The sequence below is a fragment of the Phocoena phocoena genome, chromosome 1 (genome assembly GCF_963924675.1).
Source record: "Phocoena phocoena chromosome 1, mPhoPho1.1, whole genome shotgun sequence".
NCBI classification, from domain to species: Eukaryota; Metazoa; Chordata; class Mammalia; order Artiodactyla; family Phocoenidae; genus Phocoena; species Phocoena phocoena.
In genome coordinates, this window is record NC_089219.1 from 39,806,485 (window position 1) to 39,834,024 (window position 27,540).

The 27,540-nt window shown below is 35.9% G+C and overlaps 1 protein-coding gene and 1 pseudogene across 1 annotated transcript in view; both read right to left on the reverse strand.

Annotated features, from left to right (window-relative positions):
- The window catches only part of SPATA6 (spermatogenesis associated 6), a 149,253-nt gene that overhangs the window by 34,076 nt on the left and 87,637 nt on the right, over positions 1-27,540 (reverse strand). The window contains exons 10-11 of the mRNA XM_065880015.1: positions 21,263-21,447; positions 17,083-17,182 (exon numbers count right to left, since the gene is read on the reverse strand). Coding sequence (XP_065736087.1) covers positions 17,083-17,182; positions 21,263-21,447 — 285 coding nt within the window. The remainder of the gene's footprint in view (positions 1-17,082; positions 17,183-21,262; positions 21,448-27,540) is intronic.
- Positions 10,339-10,469, reverse strand: LOC136141157 (U4 spliceosomal RNA; annotated as a pseudogene).

Sequence of the window (27,540 nt, forward strand, 5' to 3'; positions counted from 1 at the left end):
ATACTTGTTTTTAATCTTTAATGTAACCATCAAAATAATAAAAAAAGAAAGTAGCACAAGTTAATGTGGTAGGAAATTAAATAATACATGCTCAAGCCAAAAAGAGGCAAAATAGAAGGAAATACATAATATAGAAGGGGTAGAATGAATAGAAAACAGTAGATTTATACCCAAATATATCAGTAGGTATGTTTAATATGAACAGACTAAATACTACAATTAAAACACAATGATTGCCACATTGTATAAAAATGTCAATATATGCTATTTTAAAAATCCCCTTAAATATCAACAGAAAGGTTCAAAGTGTAAGAATGAAAAAATATATTTTCATTCCTCTAAAACACTAAGCATATAAAGCTATTTTAGCTATAGCAATATCAAATAAAGCAGACCTAAAGAAACATTATTACTAGAAATAAAGACATTAAATAAATACTATAATTCCATTTATATGCATCTAATCACATAGCTCCAAAATATACAAAGCTGAAATTGTTAGAACAGGCAAATTAAAACAGGCAAATTATATTGGGAGATTTTAAAGAAGTATCTCTCAGTATCTGATAGAATTGGTAGACAAGAAAAAAGTCAGTAAGGATAAAGAAAAACTGAACCACATTAGCAAACGTGGCCTAGTTGTCAAGCACACAAAAACAGATATCATGTGTTTTTTCTTAAGTGTACTTAGAATAAAAAATGACCATATCCTGGGCATAAATAAGGTCTCAAAAATTTCAGAAGACTGAAAAATCAAGTGTACTCAAGACATAGCAGAATAAAGCAAAAAAATTTTTTAAAAAGAAAAAATAAAATTCCCCCACCCAAAGAATGTTTGGAAATCTACAAATACACTTTTAAATAACCCAAAGGTAAAAGAAAAATTACAAAGGAAATTAGAAATAGTAGTGAAATTATGACACTACTTAGAAAGAAATCTATAGTCTTAAATACATGTATACATTAGGAGAAAGCCTAAATTTAATGATGTGAATAGTCACCAAAAGTTTTTAAGAGAAAGATAAGCAAATTAATTCCACAGAAAGGAGAAGAAAAGAAATGATATAGACCAAAAATTAATAATGTAGGAAAAATACATACAATAGAGAAATAAAACCAAAAGTTGGTTTTTCAGAGGAAAAAAGTAATAAATCTCATAATTCCTTTGTGAGACTTATAATAATCTCCCTTTTATCACCATCACAGAGAAGTGATTTAAAAAAAAAAAAAAGCAAACATTTATTAAACACTTTCTATATGCCAGTGTCATTCTAAGTATGTTACATATACTAATTCTACTAATACAAGAAACCTATCAGGAAACTGTTAACAGAGAAGTAATTTGTTGAACAAACTGGTTCCAGACAGAGCCTTCATAAAACAGCACACAGCTGGTATGTAGTAGCAACTCAATTCATCTCAGCTAAACTTACTAATCAACTTCAAACTATTAAAATTTAAACCATACTATTCCCTGGCAAATCACATACCCTACCCTTCCTGATTTATTCTTTCATTATACTATTTTGGCATATTTATATAAAAATCAGTACTTTTAAAAATAATTGGAAGATCTGGCAACATTGTGCCTGAAATTCCTACATGGCAACACTTAACTAGGGCTGAGCAGTGGCTTTCTCCTACAGAGAGGTCATAGATTTACTTTCTCTATTGGTCACAATACTCAACACCTACCCTAACTTTTGAATGCATCTGACTTCATGACTTCCTGGATTTCAGGATAAAGTCTATGCTTCCTATTCTGCTTTTTCCACGATTTGGCCCAACAAGAACCTTCTGCTTTAACTGGATTATACCTAACAATTTCCAGAATGAGTTTTATATAAAAACATGAATTTCTAGAGAGTATAGGCTTATAGGATTAAGTCACATTCTCTTTATTTCTGTCAAAAGGCACCAGAAACTGGGGTTCAGATGCGATAGCAAAAGGACTGGGGTCTTTGTTGAAATGATCTTAGATTTTCTTGAATTAAGTCAAAATGCTGAGTGTTTTCTCCTCATTCAACTGGGTTTTATTTTCAATAGGATCTTTTGTGATCACTGACTTCCATTAGCTTGTTTGAGGTGGGTTCTCTTCATTTATAAACGATTGGCAAACTATGTTTTACACTTCTCTGTACTAATCAAATATTTAATGATTTTTGAAGGACTTTTTCACTGTCCCAGAAGAGGCTCATATTTAAATTCTTTGTGAAATAAAAATACTTTTTTACTTTTAAAAATTCTTTGTGACGTAATGTAAAAAAACTTAATGTTTATATTTAATAAGGTCTACCATTCTCTGTGAGTGTCCTTCAAGCAGGTCCAACATGGACTTTGGTCTGACCTGTGTCTAGGGAGTGTGTTTCAGTGTACAGCTCATAATGTGTGTCTCTGGTATGTTACTGTTTGTTTCTGAACATGGATCTTGTTTTCACATGTTAAGGTTTAGGCATATTATTAGGCTTATATGTATCAGATTGTACTTTGTGGGTTTATCTCTGTAGAGCTTAGTGGTTAAGATCAAATAGTATTAATCTGGACTCAAATCTTGGCTCCAACCAACCTAAGTAGCCATGTGACCTTATATAGAAGTCACAACTTTTCTGAGGCTCAGTTCCTCATCTTTGAAATAGTACTTTTTAATAGTACTTACTTTGTAAGATTATTGTGAGGATAAAATGGAATAATAAATACATGTATAGCACCTGGACTATAGTGAATGTTTAATAGTTATTATTCCTATATAAATAATTTCAGTTTTTCTCTGGAAGAACAATAACATTTCCTACTTATGCTTTTTATTCTTATACTTAATCATATACTATGCCACACTGTTTTAATCTTTCACACTCATTTTTTAGTTTATAAAATAATCACTGGATTATACAGGTTCCTTATGGAAAATCTGGTTTCATGAAAATATCCCCAGTGCTTTGCACAGCGCAAGGTACAGAGCATGTAGCTATTAGAGGAAAAATGTTCAATATATACTTAATGAAAGAACATAGGCAAAACAAAAAAAAAGACTAATTTGAAGAGTTTGTGTTCAGGCTGCTCTTAATGTAAAACCACTTAAGATACTGAGATTTAGTGTCCAGTGTAAGCCAACATGAGCCACCTTCCATTCGAGAAAGGCAGGTCAGAGACAAAACAAATTAAGGTAATTAAAAGAAGTGATGTGACACACGGAGGCTAAACAATACACTACTTAATAACCAAGAGATCAGTGAAGAAATAAAAAAAAACACCTAGAAACAAATGACAATGAAAACACGATGACCCAAAGACCTATGGGATGCAGCAAAAGCAGTTCTAAGAGGGAACTTTATAGCAATACAATCCTACCTTAAGAAACAGGAAACATCCCAAATAAACAACCTAAACTTGAACCTAAAGCAATTAGAGAAAGAAGAACAAAAAACCCTCAAAGTTAGCAGAAGGAAAGAAATCATAAAGATCAGATCAGAAATAAATGAAAAAAAATGAAGGAAATGATAGCAAAGATCAATAAAACTAAAAGCTGGTTCTTTGAGAAGATAAACAAAATTGATAAACCATTAGCCAGACTCATCAAGAAAAAAAGGGAAAAAAAGACTCAAATCAATAGAATTAGAAATGAAAAAGGAGAAGTAACAACTGACACTGCAGAAATACAAAGGATCATGAGAGATTACTACAAGCAACACTATGCCAATAAAATGGACAACCTGGAAGAAATGGACAAATTCTTAGAAATGCACAACCTGCCGAGACTGAACCAGGAAGAAACAGAAAATTTGAACAGACCAATCACAAGCACTGAAATTGAAACTGTGATTAAAAATCTTCAAAAAAACAAAAGCCCAGGACCAGATGGCTTCACAGGTGAATTCTAGCAAACATTTAGAGAAGAGCTGACACCTATCCTTCTCAAACTCTTCCAAAATATAGCAGAGGAAGGAACACTCCCAAACTCATTCTATGAGGCCACCATCATCCTGATACCAAAACCAGACAAAGATGACACAAAGAAAGAAAACTACAGGCCAATATCACTGATGAACATAGATGCAAAAATCCTCAACAAAATACTAGCAAACAGAATCCAACAGCACGTTAAAAGGATCATACACCATGATCAATTGGGGTTTATTCCAGGAATGCAAGGATTCTTCAATATACACAAATCAATCAATGTGAGATACACCATTTTAACAAATTGAAGAATAAAAACTATATGATCATCTCAATAGATGAAGAGAAAGCTTTTGACAAAATTCAACACCCATTTATGATAAAAACCCTCCAGAAAGTAGGCATAGAGAGAAATTTCCTCAACATAATAAAGGTCATATATGACAAACCCACAGCCAACATCGTCCTCAATGGTGAAAAACGGAAAGCATTTCCACTAAGATCAGGAACAAGACAAGGTTGCCCACTCTCACCACTATTATTCAACATAGTTTCGGAAGTTTTAGCCCCAGCAATCAGAGAAGAAAAAGAAATAAAAGGAATCCAAGTCAGAAAAGAAGAAGTAAAGCTGTCACTGTTTGCAGATGACATGATACTATACATAGAGAAACCTAAAGATGCTACCAGAAAACTGCTAGAGCTAATCAATGAATTTGGTAAAGTAGCAGGATACAAAATTAATGCACCGAAGTCTCTGGCATTCCTATACACTAATGATGAAAAATCTGAAAGTGAAATTAAGAAAACACTCCCAATTACCATTGCAACAAAAAGAATAAAATATCTAGGAATAAACCTACCTAAGGAGACAAAAGACCTGTATGCAGAAAATTATAAGACACTGATGAAAGAAATTAAAGATGATACAAATAGATGGAGAGATATACCATGTTCTTGGATTGGAAGAATCAACATTGTGAAAATGACTCTACTACCCAAAGCAATCTATAGACTCAATGCAATCCCTATCAAACTACCACTGGCATTTTTCACAGAACTGGAACAAAAAATTTCACAATCTGTATGGAAACACAAAAGAACCCAAGTAGCCAAAGCAATCTTGAGAATGAAAAATGGAGCTGGAAGAATCAGACTCCCTGACTTCAGACTATACTACAAAGCTACAGTAATCAAGACAGTATGGTACTGGCACAAAAACAGAAATATAGATCAATGGGACAGGATAGAAAGCCCAGAGATAAACCCACACACATATGGTCACCTTATCTTTGATAAAGGAGGCAAGAATATACAGTGGAGAAAAGACAGCCTCTTCAATAAGTGCTGCTGGGAAAACTGGGCAGGTACATGTAAAAGTATGAAATTAGAACACTCCCTAACACCATACTCAAAAATAAACTCAAAATGGATTAAAGACCTAAACGTAAGGCCAGAAACTATCAAACTCTTAGAGGAAAACATAGGAAGAACACTCTATGACATAAATCACAGCAAGATCCTTTTTGACCCACCTCCTAGAGAAATGGAAATAAAAATAAAAATAAACAAATGGGACCTAATGAAACGTAAAAGCTTTTGCACAGCAAAGGAAACCATAAACAATACAAAAGACAACCCTCAGAATGGGAGAAAATATTTGCAAATGAAGCAACTGACAAAGGATTAATCTCCAAAATTTACAAGCAGCTCATGCAGCTCAATAAAAAACAGACAACCCAATCCAAAAATGGGCAGAAGACCTAAATAGACATTTCTCCAAAGAAGATATACAGATTGCCAACAAACACATGAAAGAATGCTCAACATCATTAATCATTAGAGAAATGCAAATCAAAACTACAATGAGATATCATCTCACACTGGTCAGAATGGCCATCATCAAAAATCCAGAAACAATAAATGCTGGGGAGGGTGTGGAGAAAAGGGAACCCTCGTGCACTGTTGGTGGGAATGTAAATTGATACAGCCCCTATGGAGAACAGTATGGAGGTTCCTTAAAAAACTACAAATAGAATTACCATACAACCCAGCAATCCCACTACTGGGCATATACCCTGAGAAGACCATAATTCAAAAAGAGTCATGTACCAAAATGTTCTTTGCAGCTCTATTTACAATAGCCGGGACATGGAAGCAACCTAAGTGTCCATCAACAGATGAATGGATAAAGATGTGGCACATAAATACAATGGAATATTACTCAGCCATAAAAAGAAACGAAATTGAGTTATTTGTAGTGAGGTGTTTGGACCTAGATAGAGTCTGTCATACAGAGTGAAGTAAGTCAGAAAGAGAAAAACAAATACTGTATGGTAACACACATATATGGAATCAAAGAAAAAAAAAAGTCATTAAGAACCTAGGGGTAAGACGGGAATAAAGACACAGACCTACTAGAGAATGGACTTGAGGATATGGGGAGGAGGAAGGGTAAGCTGTGACAAAGTGAGAGAGTGGCATGGACATATATACACTATCAAACGTAAGGTAGATAGCTAGTGGGAAGCAGCCACATAGCACAGGGAGATCAGCTCGGTGGTTTGTGATCACCTAGAGGGGTGGGATAGGGAGGGTGGGAGGGAGGGAGATGCAAGAGGGAAGAGATATGGGAACTTATGTATATGTATAACTGATTCACTTTGTTATAAAGCAGAAACTAACACACCATTGTAAAGCAATTATACTCCAATAAGGATGTTAAAAAGAAAAAGTCATGTGATTGTCTTTCACTTCTGAGTAGGACAGGGTTGTTTGTGTGTGTGTGTGTGTACACGTATACTTATATATATATATATATATATATATATTAAGGCATTAGAAAGCTGCTTAAACAACAGTACTAGTGATGCCAAGATTCCTGAGGGGAGAGGTGAGTTAATAGTCTGCAGCTGTTATTTTCCTGGGGGCATTTGTGGATTCTGAGAATAAAACAAAATGAGAATCTATGCTTTGTCACAGGTCCACTGCCAGAGGACAAATATACCAGCAGTGTTTTGGCAGTCTTACTATGCTAGATGGACAAAATTAATAATCTGAGAGGCCAAAACTCAATGAGACACGATGGGTGCAAAACTGACCTGATGGGTCCCTCAAGACACTCGCAGAATGTCTGAAACTATGCAGGGTGAAGGGACAAAAAAAGCTCAGCAAAAGCCTCTGAAAAGCAGAAGCGATTTTCAGCTGTCTTGCCTGAGAAGATGAGAGTCATAAATAGTACCTATGAGAAGGAAGGGGCCTAGAACCACACCAACTCTCAGGTAAAAGCCCAAAGGCTGAAAATTAAGAACTTGACAGTTTTGTTTTTTGGTTTTTTTTTTTTTTTTTAGTATTTAGGATTTAGAGAAAAACTGCAAAGATAAAGCGTTCCTGTACACAGGAACTTCACCCTTCACCTAGCTTCTCTTAATGTTAACATCTCATATAACCACAGTAAATTTTGCAAAAACCAAGAAATTAACATTGGTACAATACTATTACCTAAACTGCAGACTTTATTTGGATTTCACCAGTTTTTCCAATAATGTACTTTTTCTGTTCCAGGATCCAATACAGGATACCATGTTGCATTTAGTCATCATTTCTCCTTAGTCTCCTCCAATCTGTGACAAGTTTCTGTTCTCCCTGTTTCTCATGATCTTGACATATTGGTCAGGTATTTTGTAAAAAATTTCTCAATTTTTAAAAAAAATTATTTATTTATTTATGGCTGTGTTGGGTCTTCGTTTCTGTGCGAGGGCTTTCTCCAGTTGTGGCAAGCGGGGGCCACTCTCATCGCGGTGCGCGGGCCTCTCACTATTGTGGCCTCTCGTTGCGGAGCACAGGCTCCAGACGCACAGGCTCAGTAGTTGTGGCTCACGGGCCTAGTTGCTCCGCGGCATGTGGGATCTTCCCAGACCAGGGCTCGAACCTGTGTCCCCTGCATTGGCAGGCAGATTCTCAACCACTGTGCCACCAGGGAAGCCCTCAATTTGGTTTTGTCTGATGTATTCTCATGTTTAGACTAAGGTTATGGGTTTGGGGGAACCATATGACACAGACGTGCCCTTCACATCCCCTGATATCAAAGGATACATGCTATCAACATGAGTTATCACTAGTGATGTTAATCTTGATCACTTTGATAATAAGGTGGTGTTATTTGCCAGATTTCTCCACCTAAATTACCATTTCTTTTGTCCATGCTCTATTCTTAGACATAAACCAAGTCCAGCCCACACTCAAGAAGAGAAGAATTAAGCTCTATCTCCTGGAGCGGGCAATATCAACAATTATTATTTAGGATTCTTCTGTAAGGAAGATTGGTCCATTCTCACCGTTAGTCATTCATTGTTTCACTTACATCAGTGTGGACTCATGGATATTTATTTTATTGTTTGGATTATAATTGATACTAATGCTATTTATTTCATTGCTCAAATTATTCCAGAAATGGCCACTGGGGCTCATTCAGGTTGCTCCTGTGTCCTTTTTTTTTTTTGAGTTTTTATTTATTTTTTATACAGCAGGTTCTTATTTTCTATTTTATACATTAGTGTATAGATGCCAATCCCAATCTCCCAATTCATCACACCACCACCACCACCCCCCCGCTTTCTCCTCTTGCTGTCCATAGGTTTGTTCTCTACATCTATGTCTCTATTTTGATATGCCCCTATTCCCCTCACCTTTCTTGAACAATTCCTCACTTTCCACACTACAAGATGTTGTATGCTAATCTTCTGTTTTCCCTGCTCCACCCCGATAATTAGCTATTGCTCCAAGAAAAAAGCCCTGGTAACTTTCATAGAAAATAGGTATTTAGAAATACATGATAGGTATTAGATCTGGGAGCTGGGTGTCCTTGTTGCTATTGGGTTGTCACTCCTTCTAGGCCCTTTCAGAGGGCAAAGACAGGAAATATGTGTGTATACAAACCCACGTATATTCATATATCTATATCTCTGAATTAATCTATCTGTATATATTAAAATAAACATGAATTAAAACTGTCATCTCAGACTCTAATCCAACTTCCCAGGGTTCATTCGAGCTTTTTCCCGTCTTGTTTCTTTATAACTTCTTTTTTCTGACAATAAGAAACCTGGTTGTTTTATCCACAATTTATTTACTTATTTATCCAACTCTCATATAGATGTAATTTCAGAATTGTTAGTCCATATCCCTGTATGAAACACATTTATCTACTAGAGCAGGGGTTGGCAAACAGCTCCCAGGGCAATTCTGGCCCTTTGCCTGTTTTGGTATGGCTGAGAGTAATTTTTACATTTTTAAATGACTGGGGGGATAAAACAGAATATTTCATGAAAATTACATGAAATTCACATTTTAGTGCACATGGATAAAGTTTTATTGAAACACAGTCATGCTCATTTGTTTATGTGTTGTCTATGACTGCTTTCATGCCATATCAACGGAGCTGAGTAGTTGTGACAGGGACCCTATGGCACACAGACTCACAAAATATTTACTATCTGGCTCCTTCCAGAAAAAGTTTGGTGATCCCTAAACAAGAATACAGTGATCATGTAGTTCTTTTTGGCTTTAGTGTTACAGTATCCAGCCAAAATACCATATTCCAAAGTAATTTAGATAAGCTAATTTAAAGATAAGTCTTGTATTTTTAATACTGCTAGTTTAATATAATCTACATTAATTCTTCAGAAGACCCAACATCACACTTTTAACTTTTAATACAATAAATTTAACTCTTTCTAATGTACATTTTTCTAGGAGTTTTGACAAATGCATAAAATTATATAACAGTCACACCAGTATATCAGGCAGCTCCTGTACCCTAAAAATTCCCCTGTGAGGCTGGTTTCTTTGTAGGCGACAGCTTCTGCATCTCCTAACTTCTGCTATTTTAACAATGTCATATAAATAAAATCATACAATGTGTAGCTTTGGGGTTCTGGCTTCTTTCATTTAGCAAACTAAATTTAAGATTCATCATGTTGTAGCATACATTAATAGCTCATTCTTTTTTATTGCTGAATTATATTCGATTGAACGGCTATACCAGTTTGTTCACCATTCACAATTAAAGTGCATCTCGTTTCCTTCTCGTTTTTGGTAATGATGAATACAGTTTCTATAAACATTAATGTACAGGTTTCTGTGTGAAGATATGCTTTCAATTCACTTGGGTAAACAGCTAAGAAAAGGATTGCTGGGTCATATAAGTGTATGTTTAAACGTATATATAACTACCTTCAAACTGTCCTCAAAAGTGGCTGTACCTCTGAGCATTCCCACCAGCATTGAATGAGAATTCCTGTTGCTCCGTATCCTTGACAGCATTTGCTACTGCAAGTTTTGCAGGGTTTCTTTGCGGCACTGGGGTCGGGGGAAGTTTCTGTTTAACAAATTCTAATATGTGTGTAGTGCATCTCAGGTAGTTTTAATTTGCATTTCTGTAAAGACTATTGAGCATCTTTTCATATATTAATTGGATAAAAATGTCTGTTCAGGTCATGTGCCCATTTTTCAATTAGCAATAATCGCGCCTCGGATAAACCTCATTGGCTACGATACTGCCACTGCGCAAAGCTTCATGTGCCCATTTTTAATTGGGTTATTTATTTTCTCATTGTTGAGTCTGAAGAGTTGTTTTTATACATTTTATTTTTTTTATCTATTTTATTTTTTTTGCGGTACGCGGGCCTCTCACTGCTGTGGCCTCTCCCGTTGTGGAGCACAGGCTCCGGACGCGCAGGCTCAGCGGCCATGGCTCACGGGCCCAGCCGCTCCGCGGCATGTGGGATCTTCCCGGACCGGGGCACGAACCCGTGTCCCCTGCATCGGCAGGCGGACTCTCTATCACTGCGCCACCAGGGAAGCCCTGTTTTTATACATTTTAATTATGGATATAAGTCCTTAATTATATATGTGATTTGCAAATATTTTCATTCAGACAAGGGTTCGTCTTTCTATTCTCTTAACAGTGTCTTTCACAGAGCAAAAGTTTTTAATTTCAATTAAATTTAATTTATCAATAATTTTGCTTTTCCTTTATGGATCATGTGTTTGGTGTCATATCTAAAGTCATTGCTAAATATAAATTAAGTGGACTTTCTACTATGTTTTAGGTCTAGGATACATATATATATATATATATATATATACATATATATATATATATATATATATATATTTGTTGTTGTTGTTGTTGTATGTGGGCCTCTCACTGTTGTGGCCTCTCCCGTTGTGGAGTACAGGCTCTGGACACGCAGGTTCAGCGGCCATGGCTCACGGGCCCAGCCGCTCTGCGGCATGTGGGATCTTCCCAGACCGGGCACAAACCCGTGTCCCCTGCATCGGCAGGCGGACTCTCAACCACTGCGCCACCAGGGAAGCCCCTAGGATATATTTTGAATTATGTGTCAAGGAGTTTGTTTTTGTTTTCGTTTATCGACAACCATGTGTTAAAAAGACAACAAATGCAAAGACTCCATTTAATTGACTTTGTACTTTTGTCAAAAATCAATATTTGTGTGGGTCTATTTCCAGAGTATCTCTCCTATTCCTTGAAATCTGTGTCTATAATTTAGTCAATACTACAGGCTTCATTGCTATGCTTTACAGTAAGTCTTAAAATTAGGTAGTGGGTCCTCCAACTTTGTTCTTTTCAGAACTGTTTTGGTTTTTCAAGTTCCTGTGCTTTTCTATACATCCTAGAATCAGCTTGTCAATATCTATTTAAAAGCTTGACGGAGTTTTATCATTTCATTGAATATAGAGTTCAAACTGGGGAAAATTGACATCTTAATATGGAGTCCTCCAATCCATGAATATGGTATATCTCTGATTCGTTCTATCTTCTTTGATTTCTTTCAATGGTGTTTTGTAGTTCTCAGAATGCATATCCTGCATTAGGTATAATCCTGTTAGAATTATACCTAAGCATTTCAATTTCTGGTGCTACTGTAAACTGTATGGGTTTTCTAAATTAAAATTCCAATTGTTCATTGCTGGTATATAGGAAATATTACTTTCTTTGTATTTTGTGACATTGCTAAACTCACTTATTAGGAGCTTTTAGGTTGTTTGGAATTTTCTACATAGATAACCATATCCTTTGCAAATACAGTTTTGTTTCTTCCCTTCTAACCTTTATGCCTTTTATTTATTTTTCTTGCCTGTCTGCATTATCTAAGACTCCCAGTATGATGTTAAAGGAATGGTGAGAGAGGGCATGCTTGCCTTGTTTCTGAGCTTAGGGGGAAAGTATTCAGTCTTTCACCATTAAGTATAATGTTAGCTGTAGGTTTTTCAAAGATGGTCTTTATTAGGTTAACGAAGTATCCTTCTACCTCAACTTTACTAAGAGTGTTTACCATGAATAGAGTTGAATTTTGTTGGATACTTTTTCTGCCTATTGAAATGACACTGAGAACAAATATGTATTTAATCCTATGTTAATCCTATTCCTCCTATGTTAATAGGAGGAATTTACATTGCATTTCTGGAATAAGCCCACATGATTAGGATGTATTTTCATTTTTATATACTTCTGGTTCTAATTTGCTAATATGTTGTTAGGGATTTTTACATATATGTTCATGAAGGATTTTGGTCTGTATTTTTCTTTTCTTTTAATGTCATTGTCTGGTTTTGGCATCAGAAGAAATGTTGATATCATAAGATGATCTGGGGAGTATTCTTTCTTCTACTTTCAGGAATGTGTAAAACTGGCATTATGTTTTCTTTAAAGGTTTGGTAGAATTCACTAGAGAAAGCCTCTGGGCTTAGCGTTTTCTTTTATGGAAGATTCCTAACTTTAAATTAAATTTCTTTAATAGATATACAACCATTGCAATTATCTATTTCTTTTTGAGTTAGCCTCGGTAGTCTATGTCTTTCAAGATGTTCTTGAAAGTTATGTCTTTCAAGAAGTTTCAAATAGTTTTAACAGCAATGTAAACAGAGTAGAAGACAGGATTAGCAAACTAGAGGACATTTCAAAAGAAAGTATCTAAACTAGAAAGAGAGAGAGAAAAAAAAAGAATTAAAAACATCAAAATAAGCATAAGATACATATGATACACAGTCTAAAGACCTTATATAAATGTAACTGGAAATTCCAGATGGACAGTAAATAGATATTGGGGCAGAAGCAATGTTTAAAGAAAGAATGAACAGGTTTTCCAAAACTGATGAAAGATATCAACCTAAAACTTTAAGAAGCTCTTAAAGTATGATGTTAAAGGAATGGTGACTCAACGTAGAATTGATCCAAGAAAATTACATCTAGGTATATCACAGTACGATTACTAAAAACAAAGTTGAAGAGCAAATCTTAACTGCAACAGAGGGGGGAAACTCCACATTACTGCAAAGGAATGACAGCTGACTTTTCAACTGACACAAATGAATGGCTTCTTTAAAGTGCCCAAGGAGGGAATTCCCTGGCAGTGCAGTGGTTAGGATTCCACTTTCACTGCTTTCACTGCCAAGGGCACAGGTTCAATCCCTGGTCAGAAAACTAAGATCCCATAAGCCATGCGGTGTGGCAAAAAAAAAAAAAAAAAAAAAAAAAAGTGCCAAAGAAAATAACCACCAACCTAGAAATTTATAACTTTATATCTAGTAAAACCACCCTATACAGAAGTAAAATCATGATGTTTTCAAACAAACAAACTGGAATTCAAAGCCAGGATAATAACATGAAAGAAAGTACTAAAGGGAGTTTTTTGGGCAGGAGGAAAATGACTCAAAAATCCAAATGGGAATATGGAATTGCAGGAAAGGATGAAGAATAATAGAAAGGGTAAATATGTGATTAAAATGAATAAACATTACTATGCAAACAAAATTAATTTGTTGTGTGTTTTATATATGTAGAATCAAAATTCATGATAATAGATGTTCAGAAGAAGAGGTGGGGGCTTCCCTGGTGGCACAGTGGTTGAGAGTCCACCTGCCGATGCAGGGGACACGGGTTCGTGCCCCAGTCCGGGAAGATCCCACATGCCGTGGAGCGGCTGGGCCCGTGAGCCATGGCCGCTGAGCCTGCGCTCCGCAACGGGAGAGGCCACAACAGTGAGAGGCTCGCGTACGGCAAAAAAAAAAAAAAAAAAAAAAAAGAAGAGGTGGGTTAAAAAAAGAGTTAACTGTTTTCAGGTCCCAACATTACTGGGGAGGTCAACAAAGAAATAATTTGTTATATATGCAAGTTGAAATCTCTAGAGAAATGAATAACAGAATAGTAAAAAAAAATGAATAATGAGTTAATAAAAAGGAAATGGATAATTAAAAAGTTACTAATCCAAATGAAATCTGCATCAATCTACATAAAAATTCTAGATTTTCATTATTGGAAAGAAATCTCATGTGCTATTCACAAGATACGCACTTTAAATATATTGATAAAAAGCAAAGGATGGAAAAATATACACCATGCATATACTAGGGAAAAGAAAGCTGCTATAACTATACAACTGGTAGACAAAACATACTGTGAAACAAGAAATATTACTAGAAACAAAAAGGGAACCTACATAAGAGGTTTGTATCGTAGTCTGAAATCTGTATCCAACTAACAATTTGGCTTCAAAATACATAAAATAAAATTAACAGAACTAGAAAGAAAAACAGACATATTCACAATCATAAAACTTGAAACTTTCATGAAATTTGACACCTACCTACCACTATACAGAAAATAATAATTCCAACAAAAAGCCTTTAGAAGAAAACATATGATAGAATCTTGAACTAGACTGATGGAAGAAATTTTCACATATTGAGGTATGGGGAATCATTCTGGCTTGTACATCATTTGGCTTGAACTTTATGCTAACTAGAGCCAGAAGTCTTATGGTCTGTCAAATGTACATTGTACAATTGCTTTAACTAAAAACAACAACAGCAGCAAACAACAAAAATGCACTTTGCACTTACCAGACTGTTTAGAATGTCCACTTGGAAGACAGGGATAAATGTGCGCCCTTTCTATGACACTAATGCTAGTACTCCTTCGAAGATGCGGTTCCCTTCTCAGACACTGTGGTCATGCTGACTCGCTGTGTATGTGCTAATCAGTCTCTTTGGAAACTTTGAAGGACTGTACCCCTGTCATTTCTGATGTTTGTTCTTTGTTCTGACAAGATATGAAACTGTGGTTCAGGCATCCAAAATGGAGCCAGTTGGTCACTGTGGAGGTGGTTTCAGACACGTTCCTGCATCACTAAGACCTTGAAATTTTCTGAACTGTATCAGACTCAAGGATACCACCAGCAGTTCTCAAAACAACATCTGCAGCTGCAGCCAGCTGCAACCTTAAGGTCTCAAGGTCTCCCCCTGTGACTACACAGCCATTTCGGACCCTAACCAATCCTTACTGAACTCATCTACCTAACTGTAACTCTGCGGTTTTTGCTGATATAAGCCTCCTCCACTTTGTAGTCTGGCAGAACACAATTCAAGTGCTTCTCCTTCACAATTCAAGTGTCCTCGGCTATAGTCCTCACTCTGGCTCTAATAAAGCTCTTCTCTATTCCTATTTTGGATTTATTATTTCTGTTGATAAGACAAAAATTATAAAAATGCTAATAAAAAAAGATAAATTTGATTCACTGTACGTAAGAACTTCTTTTCATCAAAAGATACCATTAAGAGAATGAAAAGGCAAGGCACAGAGTAGAAAAAGAAAATTGCAAAACATATATCTGACATATCAAAAATCAACATGGAACTTTAACAAAACAAAAAAAGAGACAACTCAGTACAAAAATAGGCAAATAACTTGAACAAGTACTCACGAAAGAGGATATCCAAATAGCCAATAAACATATGTACTAGTCATCAAGAAACAGCGAATTAAAACCATTATGTTATAAAACTATTTCTCACTATCAAAATGCCAAAATTAAAATACACACACACACACACACACACACACACAACCTATCAGTAGTAGCGAGGACAAACTGAATTCACACAGGCTGGCAGTGGGAGTGTAAACTGTTAAAATCACTTGGAAAAGTCTTTGGCGGTATCTAGTAAAGCTTAATGTTTACACACTCTATGAGCAATTCCACTGGTAGGGACATACCCAAATAAAATGTATACAATGTTACCCAAGGATTAATAAGCTGTTCATAGCAGTTCTAAAATAGCTCAAACCAGAAACAATCCACATGTCCATAAATAGAGGAATGCATAAATCAATGGCAGTATTTTCACACAATGAAATACCATGCAGCAGCAAGAGTGCAGAACTATATATAACAAGATGTCTGTATTGCAAAAATGTCTGAATTGAAAAAACAAAATGAAGTAACTAAGAAAAGAAGGGAAAAGACATGGTTGGATGTCATTTGTATAAAGATCAAAAATATACAATACTAATCTTGCTATTAGAAGTTAGGATAATGTTAACCCTGGGAGTGACAGTCACTGGGACTATCTATATTACACTTTGAAAACAAATTTAATTTAAAATCAATATGCATACAGAAACTTTCAACAGTACAAACTGATGTCAATGTCACATAATCCAGTTATATCCCTAGGACTAAGCTTGGTGTCCAAAATGACTCATGATAAACAATTGTTTTTAAATTAATGACTGAAACAAGAAATCAAACACAAAAAGAATAATATACTGTAATTATTTCCCAGCTGTTGTTCATATATATGTTTATTTGCCTTATGTCAGAAAGTATTCTTATACTGATCTTCTCTAATATTAAACCTGATAAACCTGACCTCTTCTTTTCCTCTTTTAAGTTTTAATTAACATAAAAATCAGCTGGGAAACTTCTCCAAAATACATATGTCTCATCCCATCTCTCGTTCTACCATTTAATCAAATCTGTTTGCAGGAAATGGAATTGCTTTATTCTGGGTCACAAAACAAGGGTTCCCATATTTTGAAGGCTGTGAAAAAATTATCATAAAGTCACTACTTACTCTTTATGAGATAGTTATCACTAACATTTTTTATAGTTCACATGATCTGTGTCAAACATTTTGCATAATGACTCAGGTCAAGCAGGAAGTTAGATACATTGCCTTTAGCAAAACCACTGACTTCCATTAAATGGAGGTTGTATCTTTTCTATTCCTTCCCAGTGATTAAACTATGCGAGCTTTAAGCATCTTGGGTGGTTTTCATGCCTAATTATAAAAAGCCTTCAAAAGAAAAATTTAGAAACTAACATATAAATGTCTCTGATGAGCCTGATGTGACTTCAAGACATTCTTTACCCGGTCATGGATCTCATCGCAGTTTGAAGGTGAACACCAGTCAGAATGGAATCTGTAGGCATAAAAAACAAAGGTGACTTGTAGCCAGAGGGAGAGAAAAGTAAATCTTTCCAAATGCCAGACACAGAAAGTTATTTTTTCTTATCTCTATGTGATAACATAAAAAGATTAAAATAACATATTTTTTTTCTTTGACCGAGGACGAGAGGCAGATATAAAATCAGGTACTAATTCTCAACTGTAGTATTAAGTCCTCACAATATGTTCCATTAACAGTCTTAATAATAAAGTTTGACATGATTTGGGGAGAGCATATCTATATATCTGACCATTTTAACAATTTCCATACATAATTCTTTAGAGGTTTATCTTTAAATAAAGATATAAATTTTTATATTAGAGCAATAACTCCACCTATAGTGCCTTTAAAATTAGTTCTTATTTTCCAGTCTTGAAATTAAACATGTCAAAGGAGAAGGAAAGCAACTATTCCTCTTTCTCATGCCCTTCCCAAACTCAAAACTGGCACTTGTATAATTAAGCTACTTTATTTGTTTTATACAAGTAATAATGAAAATTTCCACATCCATCTGATTATAATGCATCTACATGACACATTCTTGATAATTCCTTTATAAAGGAATGAGTACTAAAATGTTAACAGGTTGCTTAAAACTTTCTAGCTCCCAGTTTGTTCTTACAAAGTTATAATTTTATGTGTTTACACAAAGTATAAGCTGTTAAGCAGGATAAGTGATTTACATAATCTGTTTTAAAGAATGCAATCAGTAATGGATGATCAACTATATATAAATGTTAATCTCCTGCATTTGTAATAGGAAGTGTTGCTGCATTTATGGAAATATATCGGCAGACCTTGCTATTTGCTACAAATGTAACACATCTTGAAAATCAGAGACCCAAATATCCAGCTCCAAGAGGATCTCTTCAATGATACTATGAGAGGATCCACTAGTCTGTGCTGTGGTATAAGAAATAATTACCTAGCAATCTAACTCCATTTACAAAAAGCAAAACCTTTAGCATGATCAAAAAGAATATCAGCTCCTTTTAAGTTAGATTTTCTATTATTTCTTAGACTGATTTTAGTAATAACTCTACAAGCTAATATAAATTATAAGTCATAATATTAATATTTATACTTTAAGGAGAAAACTGCTTCTGAAATGTAACACTTATAATCAAAATTGAAACCCTTGTATGGTGTGCTAACCCTATTGGAGGTATTCTTTAAATAGGGTTAAAGCAAGAAGGACTTTCACTATAAATAAATTCATTTGCTTAGAGTCACTGGTAAAGTTTTCAAAAGTCTGTTTATTCATATACATGATTAAGGAGTCAGCTTTTTACAGCAAGCTTAGAGGAAAACTTATTTAATTTTAATGAAGATTTACCTAGATAAACCAGAGCTGTATGTTCTGTCATATTCCCAAGTTTGCCTGGGACATAAAATCTACATTTACATCAGTTTAAATTGTTTATTGATTCCAATGGATTGTATAAACATAGTATATTTCTCAGTGACCTAAAAGCCAGATCAGAGAATGTCTTATATTTAAAGATGTGGTACTGAGTGTGCTAAAAAGAACAAAATGTTTTTGTTCCTAGTAATGTCTTAAAGACATATTGTTTGACATATTTTACTTTCTTTTATAGACTAGATCTAGATCTTTTTTAGAAAATACACTCAAAGCAGAGGTGTTCTACGTTAGTGAAAGTAAAAAAGTTTATTTACCCTGGAAAGTACCCCAATAAAATTTTATTAACTTATTTAGATGTATTCAAACTAAATTGCCATTATATTCTTTTATTTTAAAAGTACCTCAAATTTCCTCAAGTCGTAAGTAAAATATGTAATGTTTAATATTTGAATCACTGATATCCTTCTGGCAAAGAACTTATTTATCTATATCTACTATCCAACATCAAAATAAATGTGTAAATGCCGTTACCTACTCTAAACCATCCCCTGCATTGAAATATGAAAAAGGGACAGTTGACTTTAGCTACCCTCAATAAAGAATTTTTGAAAATAGCCTCAGTGAAGAATTTATCAACCTGGCTTCAAAGCTGGGACAATTTATACAAGGATAAAATAACACAAGACTAAAATTGGTATTTTACTATAGTAGTAGACAACTGGAGAGTTCTGCAAAATATGCAAAAAGGTAGAAAACTAAATCAATATTTATAAAAACATATCCAAGGAGATACAGGTAAAAAAAATTCTTGAAAACCTACAGATATGGCAAAGAACCTAATCAAGAAAACCACAAGGGCTTCCCTGGTGGCGCAGTGGTTGAGAGTCTGCCTGCCGATGCAGGGGACATGGGTTCGTACCCCGGTCCGGGAGGATCCCACATGCTGCGGAGCGGCTGGGCCCGTGAGCCATGGCCGCTGAGCCTGTGTGTCCGGAGCTTGTGCTCCACAACGGGAGAGGCCACAACAGTGAGAGGCCCGCATACCACAAAAAATAAAAAAGAAAAAAAAGAAAACCACAAGTGCTTAATTCTAAAAGTAGGGAAAAAGAGTGTAGCACCAACTGAATATCTGAACATCTGAGCAGACATGGAAATCAAAGAAAGTCCCTGAAAACTGAGATGCAAGTTACCAGACTTCAGTAGAAAAACCTCTCTTCAAGAGCTTCTCCTGAACTTTTAAAGGCTATAGATACACAGACATATATCTCCCTATGTAAATATATAGTTGTATCTATCTATCTATGTATCTATCTATGTATCTATCCATCTATGTATCTAGCTATGTATCTACCTACCTACCTACCTACCTACCTATCTGTCTGAACTTGATCTCCATAGGCATAATTCTAATACCCTTGAAGCAACATTCATCAAAATTCCCTATCTCAGGATGAGGGTCTCTAGCATACCTTCATATACCCATTTCAAATGCTTACAGGGCTAATGAGGAAATAGATAAATCTATCTGTTCAAGACAGAGATGTTTTAATACAGTTTCCAAACTGATATACTCTTGTTTGAATCATCAGTTTTGAGATGAACTTTTGATAGACTCTCTACAGCTAATTTAAACTTTCTTATTTATGCCTGATAGCCCTAAGTACGCTGCAGGAATTTGGTGTGGTACTTTAGCTTTTTGATACCATTTGTAAAGATAGGTTTTATTTCTACATGTTGACGGCATATCTCTTAGGTTTTCAAATTTCTATAAAATTTCTTAAATACCCAGGGTTGGGTTTTCGGTTTTGTTTTTTAATTTATGACAACTCTGGTTTTCTATGTTACCATGAGGGAGGCAAGGAATTTCCAATTTGGATTCAACAACAACAAAAACAGATGAAGAAGAATTATTTCTTTCACATTCAAATTATAATTTGTTTGCCAAAGCATTTTTAGAGGGAGAACTAGAATCTTTACATAAGGTTAAGATAGACAGATGATTAAGATTCTCTTGGCAAGTTGGGGGTAGGTAATTTGAGGAAAATAGGCGCCATGTACCAATAATATATAGTATCATCATTATCACTAAAAGGAAAATATAACCTATGCTATTTTTATACATAAGCCATGACTATAATATTAAATCTCTATGAATCTACTAAAAACAAACTATCATATACTCTATTTTTCATTTGGGAACTACGAAATTTAATTAGGGTTAAAGTGACCCTAATTAATAAACTCACTAATAGTTAATAAACTCACTTTAAGAGAACTGGGCTGGGAAGGAGTATCTAGCATTGTATAATATGCAATATGTTCTAAACAAAAACAATTTAAAGTAAGTCTCTTAAAATCAGATTATCCCGTTACGAATAATCACATCACATACATAATTACTGCCTGCTCTTTTCCTTTTTTTTTTTTTTTTTTTGCGGCACGCGGGCCTCTCACTGTTGTGGCCTCTCCCATTGCGGAGCACAGGCTCCGGACACGCAGGCTCAGCGGCCATGGCTCACGGGCCCAGCCGCTCTGCGGCATGTGAGATCTTCCCAGACCGGGGCACAAACCCGTGTCCCCTGCATCAGCAGGCGGACTCTCAACCACTGCGCCACCAGGGAAGCCCTGCCTGCTCTTTTCTAATGATGATTATTCAAAAATTTAGTACAGAAATAGAGACCAAGCATTACCTTTCCCTGAGAGAAGCACGATTTAATACAGGGCTTGGAGAATGCTTCGGCATTGTAGAGGGTGCTGAATGAACGAGTAAGGTCCTGGATGAATGCTGGGGATGGCTACATGACCTTGAACTCAAATAGTCATCACATCTTTCCAAAGAGTCATTGAAGTCTCTCCCATGAGGTGTTCTGATGACCTGTTTAAAAATTTTTTATATATATATGTGTGTATATATATATATATATATATATATATACACACACATATATATACATGTGTGTATATATATATATATATACACACACACAGACACACACAGGATATATATAGTGACATTATACACACACACACACACACACACATACCCTTTGTAAAAGTAAAAAAATCAAATATAATGCCACAGCTATATTTGAAGGTAAATTTCAAAATGTAGCAGTCATTACTACCACTGCATGACTAGACATTAAATACATATGATTATTCATTCCACATGTCCAAAATCTACAGAACTTTATCAATTCCAATGGCTTTTGAGTAGGAATAGGGTAAAGGTAGGGATGTATATATAAAACAAAGGACAAATACACATGAACTAATGATAGTCTAGTTTATCTATGAGGCCAAACAAAACAGAATTCTAGTCCTCATACTCATTCATTGCTTCATAATAAATCAGGGTAGATAAATGAATAAATTCCTACCCTTGTAGAACTTATATTCTAGTAAAATTTACATTCTAGTAAGGAGAGAGAGATTTAAAAACACACACCTGGAGTCTGTCATACAGAGTGAAGTAAGTCAGAAAGAGAAAAACAAATACCGTATGCTAACACATATATATAGAATCTAAAAAAAAAAAACCAAAAAATAAAAAAAAAAACATGGTTCAGAAGAACCTAGGGGCAGGACAGGAATAAAGACGCAGAAGTAGAGAATGGACTCAATTGAGGACACAGGGAGGGGGAAGGTTAAGCTGGGACGAAGTGAGAGAGTGGCATGGACTTATAAATACTACCAAATGTAAAACAGACAGCTAGCGGAAAGCAGCCGCATAGCACAGGGAGATCAGCTCAGTGCTTTGTGACCACATAGAGGGATGGGATAGGGAGGGTGGGAGGGAGATGCAAGAGGGAGGAAATATGGGGATATATGTATACGTATAGCTGATTCACTTTGTTATAAAGCAGAAACTAATACACCATTGTAAAGCAATTATACTCCAATAAAGATGTTAAAACACACACACACACACACCTGCCCGCTCAAAATAAATAGGTAAAATATACAGTATATGGAAGGATGGTAAATACCATGGGAAGAAAATAAAGGCGATAAGAAGTGCTGCTGGGTGGAGTGGCAGGGGTATGTAGGGCAGGAGCTGTAATTCGAAATACAGTAGTCAATTGGGACCTCACAGAGAAGACTGTCCTAGTAAAGACCTAGGGAGTAAAGGCCTGAAGACCCTAGTGAAGACCATAAGACCTAAGTCAGGGGGACATTTGTGAGAAGAACGTTCCAGAAAGAGAGAAAAATAAACACAAAGATCCTGTGGATGGGGTAGGGTGCATGCCTGATAGTTAGAAATAGCAAGGAAGCCAACAGGGCTAGACAGAATAGTAGGAAATAAAGTAAATAAGGTAAATTTTAAGGATTTAGCCTTCTATTCTAAACAGAGGAAAAATAAGCTCTTTTTATTTTTTTGTAAGTAAGATCTCCTCGGCTACTGTGTCGAGAACAGTCTATAGTGGGCCCAAGGGCAAAGGCAAGGAAATCAGTTAAGAAACTATTACAACAAAGTATGGAAAGAACGCTGGCTTGATTCTGAGTGATAGCAGTGGAGGCAAAAAGTGATCAGATTCAGAAGTCATCTGGAAGATACAGCCAACAGGATTTGCACAGACTGCCTATCAAGGATAACATCAAAGTTTTCTGGTGAAATCAACTGGAAGAGTTGAGTTTGTATGAATTAGCTATACCCTTCCAAAAGGACAGGTGGAAGAGTAAGATATTAGGAGTCTGGTTTTGGACATGTTGAGCTTCACACATCTATTCATCATCCAAACTATTAAAGCAGAGGTTCAGGAGAAGAGTCCAGGATAAATGTACAAGCTGGTAATTTCCAGAGTCTAAATGGCATTTAAAAGTATGGCACTAGGTGATATAACCAAGGAAGTGAGCATAAATAGGAAACACCTGAAAACTGAGCCCTGGGAAGACTCCACTGTTTAGAGGCTGGGAAGATGAGAAGGAAACAAACTGAGGAATGGCCAGGGAAGAAGTGGAAGAAAAAGGAGAATGTGTTATTCTGGAAGTCAATTAAATAATGTATTTCAAGGAGGAGGAGTAACTAGCTCAGTCAAGTACTGCTGACAGGTCAAGGCAGAAAAGGCTAGGAATGAACTTCTGGATTTTAGCAGCGGGGGGGGGGGCGTCATAAAAATATTAATAAGAGTAGCTTTGGTGGGGGCTTCCCTGGTGGCACAGTGGTTAAGAGTCCGCCTGCCAATGCAGGGGACATGGGTTTGAGCCCTGGAACAGGAAGAGCCCACATGCCGCGGAGCAACTAAGCCCATGTGCCACAACTACTGAGCATGTGAGTCACAAATACTGAGCCCGTGTGCCACAGTTACCAAAGCCCATGCACCCAGAGCCCATGCTCTGCAACAAGAGAAGCCACCGCAATGAGAAGCCCATGCACCGCAGCGAAGAGTAGCCCCGGCTTGCCACAACTAGAGAAAGCCTGCACACAGCAACAAAGACCCAACACAGCCAAAAATAAATTAAAATAATTTTAAAAAAAGAGAGTGATAATCTGGAGTTAAGTTCAAGAGAGAATGAGAGAGACCTAAATGTAAGGCCAGACACTATCAAACTCTTAGAGGTAAACATAGGCAGAACACTGTATGACATAAATCACAGCAAGAGCCTTTTTGACCCACCTCTTAGAGAAATGGAAATTAAAACGAAAATAAACAAATGGGACCTAATGAAACTTAAAAGCTTTTGCACAGCAAAGGAAACCATAAACAAGACAAAAAGACAACCCTCAGAATGGGAAAAAATATTTGCAAATGAAGCAACTGACAAAGGATTAATCTCCAAAATTTACAAGCAGCTCATGCAGCTCAATATCAAAAAAAGAAACAACCCAATCCAAAAATGGGCAGAAGACCTAGACATTTCTCCAAAGAAGATATACAGATTGCCAACTAACACATGAAAGAATACTCAACATCATTAATCATTAGAGAAATGCAAATCAAAACTACAATGAGATATCATCTCACACTGGTCAGAATGGCCATCATCAAAAAATCTACAAACAATAAATGCTGGGGAGGGTGTGGAGAAAAGGGAACACTCTTGCACTGCTGGTGGGAATATAAATTGATACAGCAACTATGGAGAACAGCATGGAGGTTCCTTAAGAAACTAAAAATAGAACTACCATACGACCCACTACTGGGCATATACCCTGAGAAAGCCGTAATTCAAAAAGTCATGTACCACAATGTTCATTGCAGCTCTATTTACAATAGCCAGGACATGGAAGCAACCTAAGTGTCCATCGACAGATGAATGGATAAAGAAGATGTGGCACATATATATAATGGAATATTACTCAGCCATAAAAAGAAACAAAATTGAGTTATTTGTAGTGAGGTGGATGGACCTAGAGTCTGTCATACAGAGTGAAGTAAGTCAGAAAGAGAAAAACAAATACCGTATGCTAACACATATGTACAGAATCTAAAAAACAGAAACAAAAAGAAATGGTCATGAAGAACCTAGGGGCAAGACGGGAATAAAGACGCAGACCTACTAGAAAATGGACTTGAGGATATGGGGAGGGGGGAGGGCAAGCTGTGACAAAGTGAGAGAGTGGCATAGACATATATACACTACGAAACGTAAAATAGATAGCTAGTGGGAATCAGCTGCATAGCACAGGGAGATCAGCTCGGTGCTTTGTGACCACCTAGAGGGGTGGGATAGGGAGGGTGGGAGGGAGGGAGATGCAAGAGGGAAGAGATATGGGGATATATGTATATGTATAACTGATTCACTTTGTTATAAAGCAGAAACTAACACACCATTGTAAAGCAATTATACTCCAATAAAGATGCTAAAAAAAAATTAGGTAAATACCAAGGAAATCTGAGTAAATTAAGGACTTTAGTTAATAATAATATATCTATATTGATCCATTAATTATAGCAAATGTACCATACTAAATAAGATGATAATAATATGAGAAACTGGGTATGGAGTATATGAGAACTCTCTGTACTATCTTTGTGTTTTTTATGTAAATATAAAACTGCTCTTAAAAAAAAAAAAGAACTGCCATTAAAAAAAAAATTAGAATTAAGCTATGCTAGGTAAAATTTAACTTGCCCTTTTTCTTACATTTATTTTCTTTATGCTTCCAATCCACCAATGTTCTTTCTGTTACATTTTTATCTTATGATGTTACGCCTTAGTTCAGGTATTGTTTTATAATGCACATCCCTACTATATCATGTACGTATCACAGAGAAAGTGGATTAGTAGTGTTGTAACACACAAAAACATCACCCTTGGGCAGACCTTTCATACCAGGCACATCTCATAGCCCCATCCTTTGTTGGTTGCCTTTGAGTTCCTATTCCTGACCCAATGGTGTCTGGATGATAGTGTTGACGTAACTCAAAACATGGTGACTCATGGCTGCACTTTCACTAGAGGCCCCAGAGATATGGCAGTTATCTGGTAAACCTAACCATCCTAGGTCCTGATTAGGGTAGACTTCAAACCCTCTTTTGTATTGACCCAGCTTTCTTATCTCTTCTCTGGCATATATTCCCTGCAAATACTATGCCAATGTACCCAAGACACTAAATGCTTCTAGAAAAAAAAAAAAATTAACCATATAGATTGGTTAGTTTTATTATGAATTTATTATTGTCAGTATGATATGGACACTCAAATTACTTTGACATTCTCTAATGCCAGCATCCTCACTGGAATTAATACATCCTTCCCATAATGTTCTTTAAATCCTCTGACACACTCTCACACAGATGTTTCTAACTTGCTACCTCTGCTCTCCTGTGAATCTACTGAGTCCACACATGTATGCTCCCTTCTATCTAATCTCAGAAGTTTCTTCAATCCAAGAATAACACCTACCTCCATCTGTGCTTTATCCCCATTCTTTTTCACATCCCTTGAACTTCCCTCCATTAATTATTAGCATGCTATCTGTATTTCCAGCTTCTTCACTTCAACTGGCTCCCAACTTTTAATGCAATTCATGCCTGATCTCTCCCATTTTTATCTCTCTTCTTTTGTACATTAAAAAAACTCATTGAAGGTGCAGACTAAACACATTGCTATTTTTCTACCTCTCCTGTACTTATAATGTTTCATCAAAACCTACTCTTCCACAACTTATTTTATAAATCCTGTCTTTTCCTCCCAGTTCTCATACTACTTGGCCTCTGCAGCATTTGTCACTGGTCAGTCCTCTTTTAGGTCTTCTCTCCTGAATTTCTCCTCCTCTGTTTCCTTAGTCACCTCTTTTCATAGTCCAGTGGACATTCTTCATCCTTCATCTCATCACTGAAATCAGTGGCTGCTCTCCAATGTCACACTTTCTGCCCCTGTCTCATGTACCTTCTCTTTGGTTGATTTCCTTTGCTTCTATTATCAAGTGTACAGTAATCTTTGAAACACTTATCTACGGACAAGACTTAGCTTTCCAAGACGTATCTCTGGAAATCCAGATCTGGATACCCATTTCTCTGTAAGGCAGCTCTATTTGGATTTTCCACATGTAACCAAAACTCAGTAAATTTAAAATTTTTATCTCCACCATGCTCTTACCTCTGCTATTCCAGATTTCATCATTATCTTAGACCTAAGCTAAAAATCCATCATTCATATTTCCACAACACCAAGTATGGTCCATCTCTTTATTCACTCCAGAGCAAGCTATTTATGGACGACATAAATTTTAGAATTCTGCCGTCTTGAAATCTTAAATAAATTCGAGAAAATGTCAATTTTATCAATGAAAAAAAAAAAAGAAAATTGAGATGGTTGATTGAAAATTTAGGGGACCTGTCAGATCAAATGAAAGAACTGAAAAAATTAATAACTATATAATATCATTTAAATGGCATTAGACATAGGAAAAAGTAGAATTGGCACTGGCTTTATCAAATTGACAACGTAACGCGTATAGTTTTGAACTTTCCCAAAATATAGTGAAAGAGTTAAAAATTCTCAGAGTAGAAAAATTATT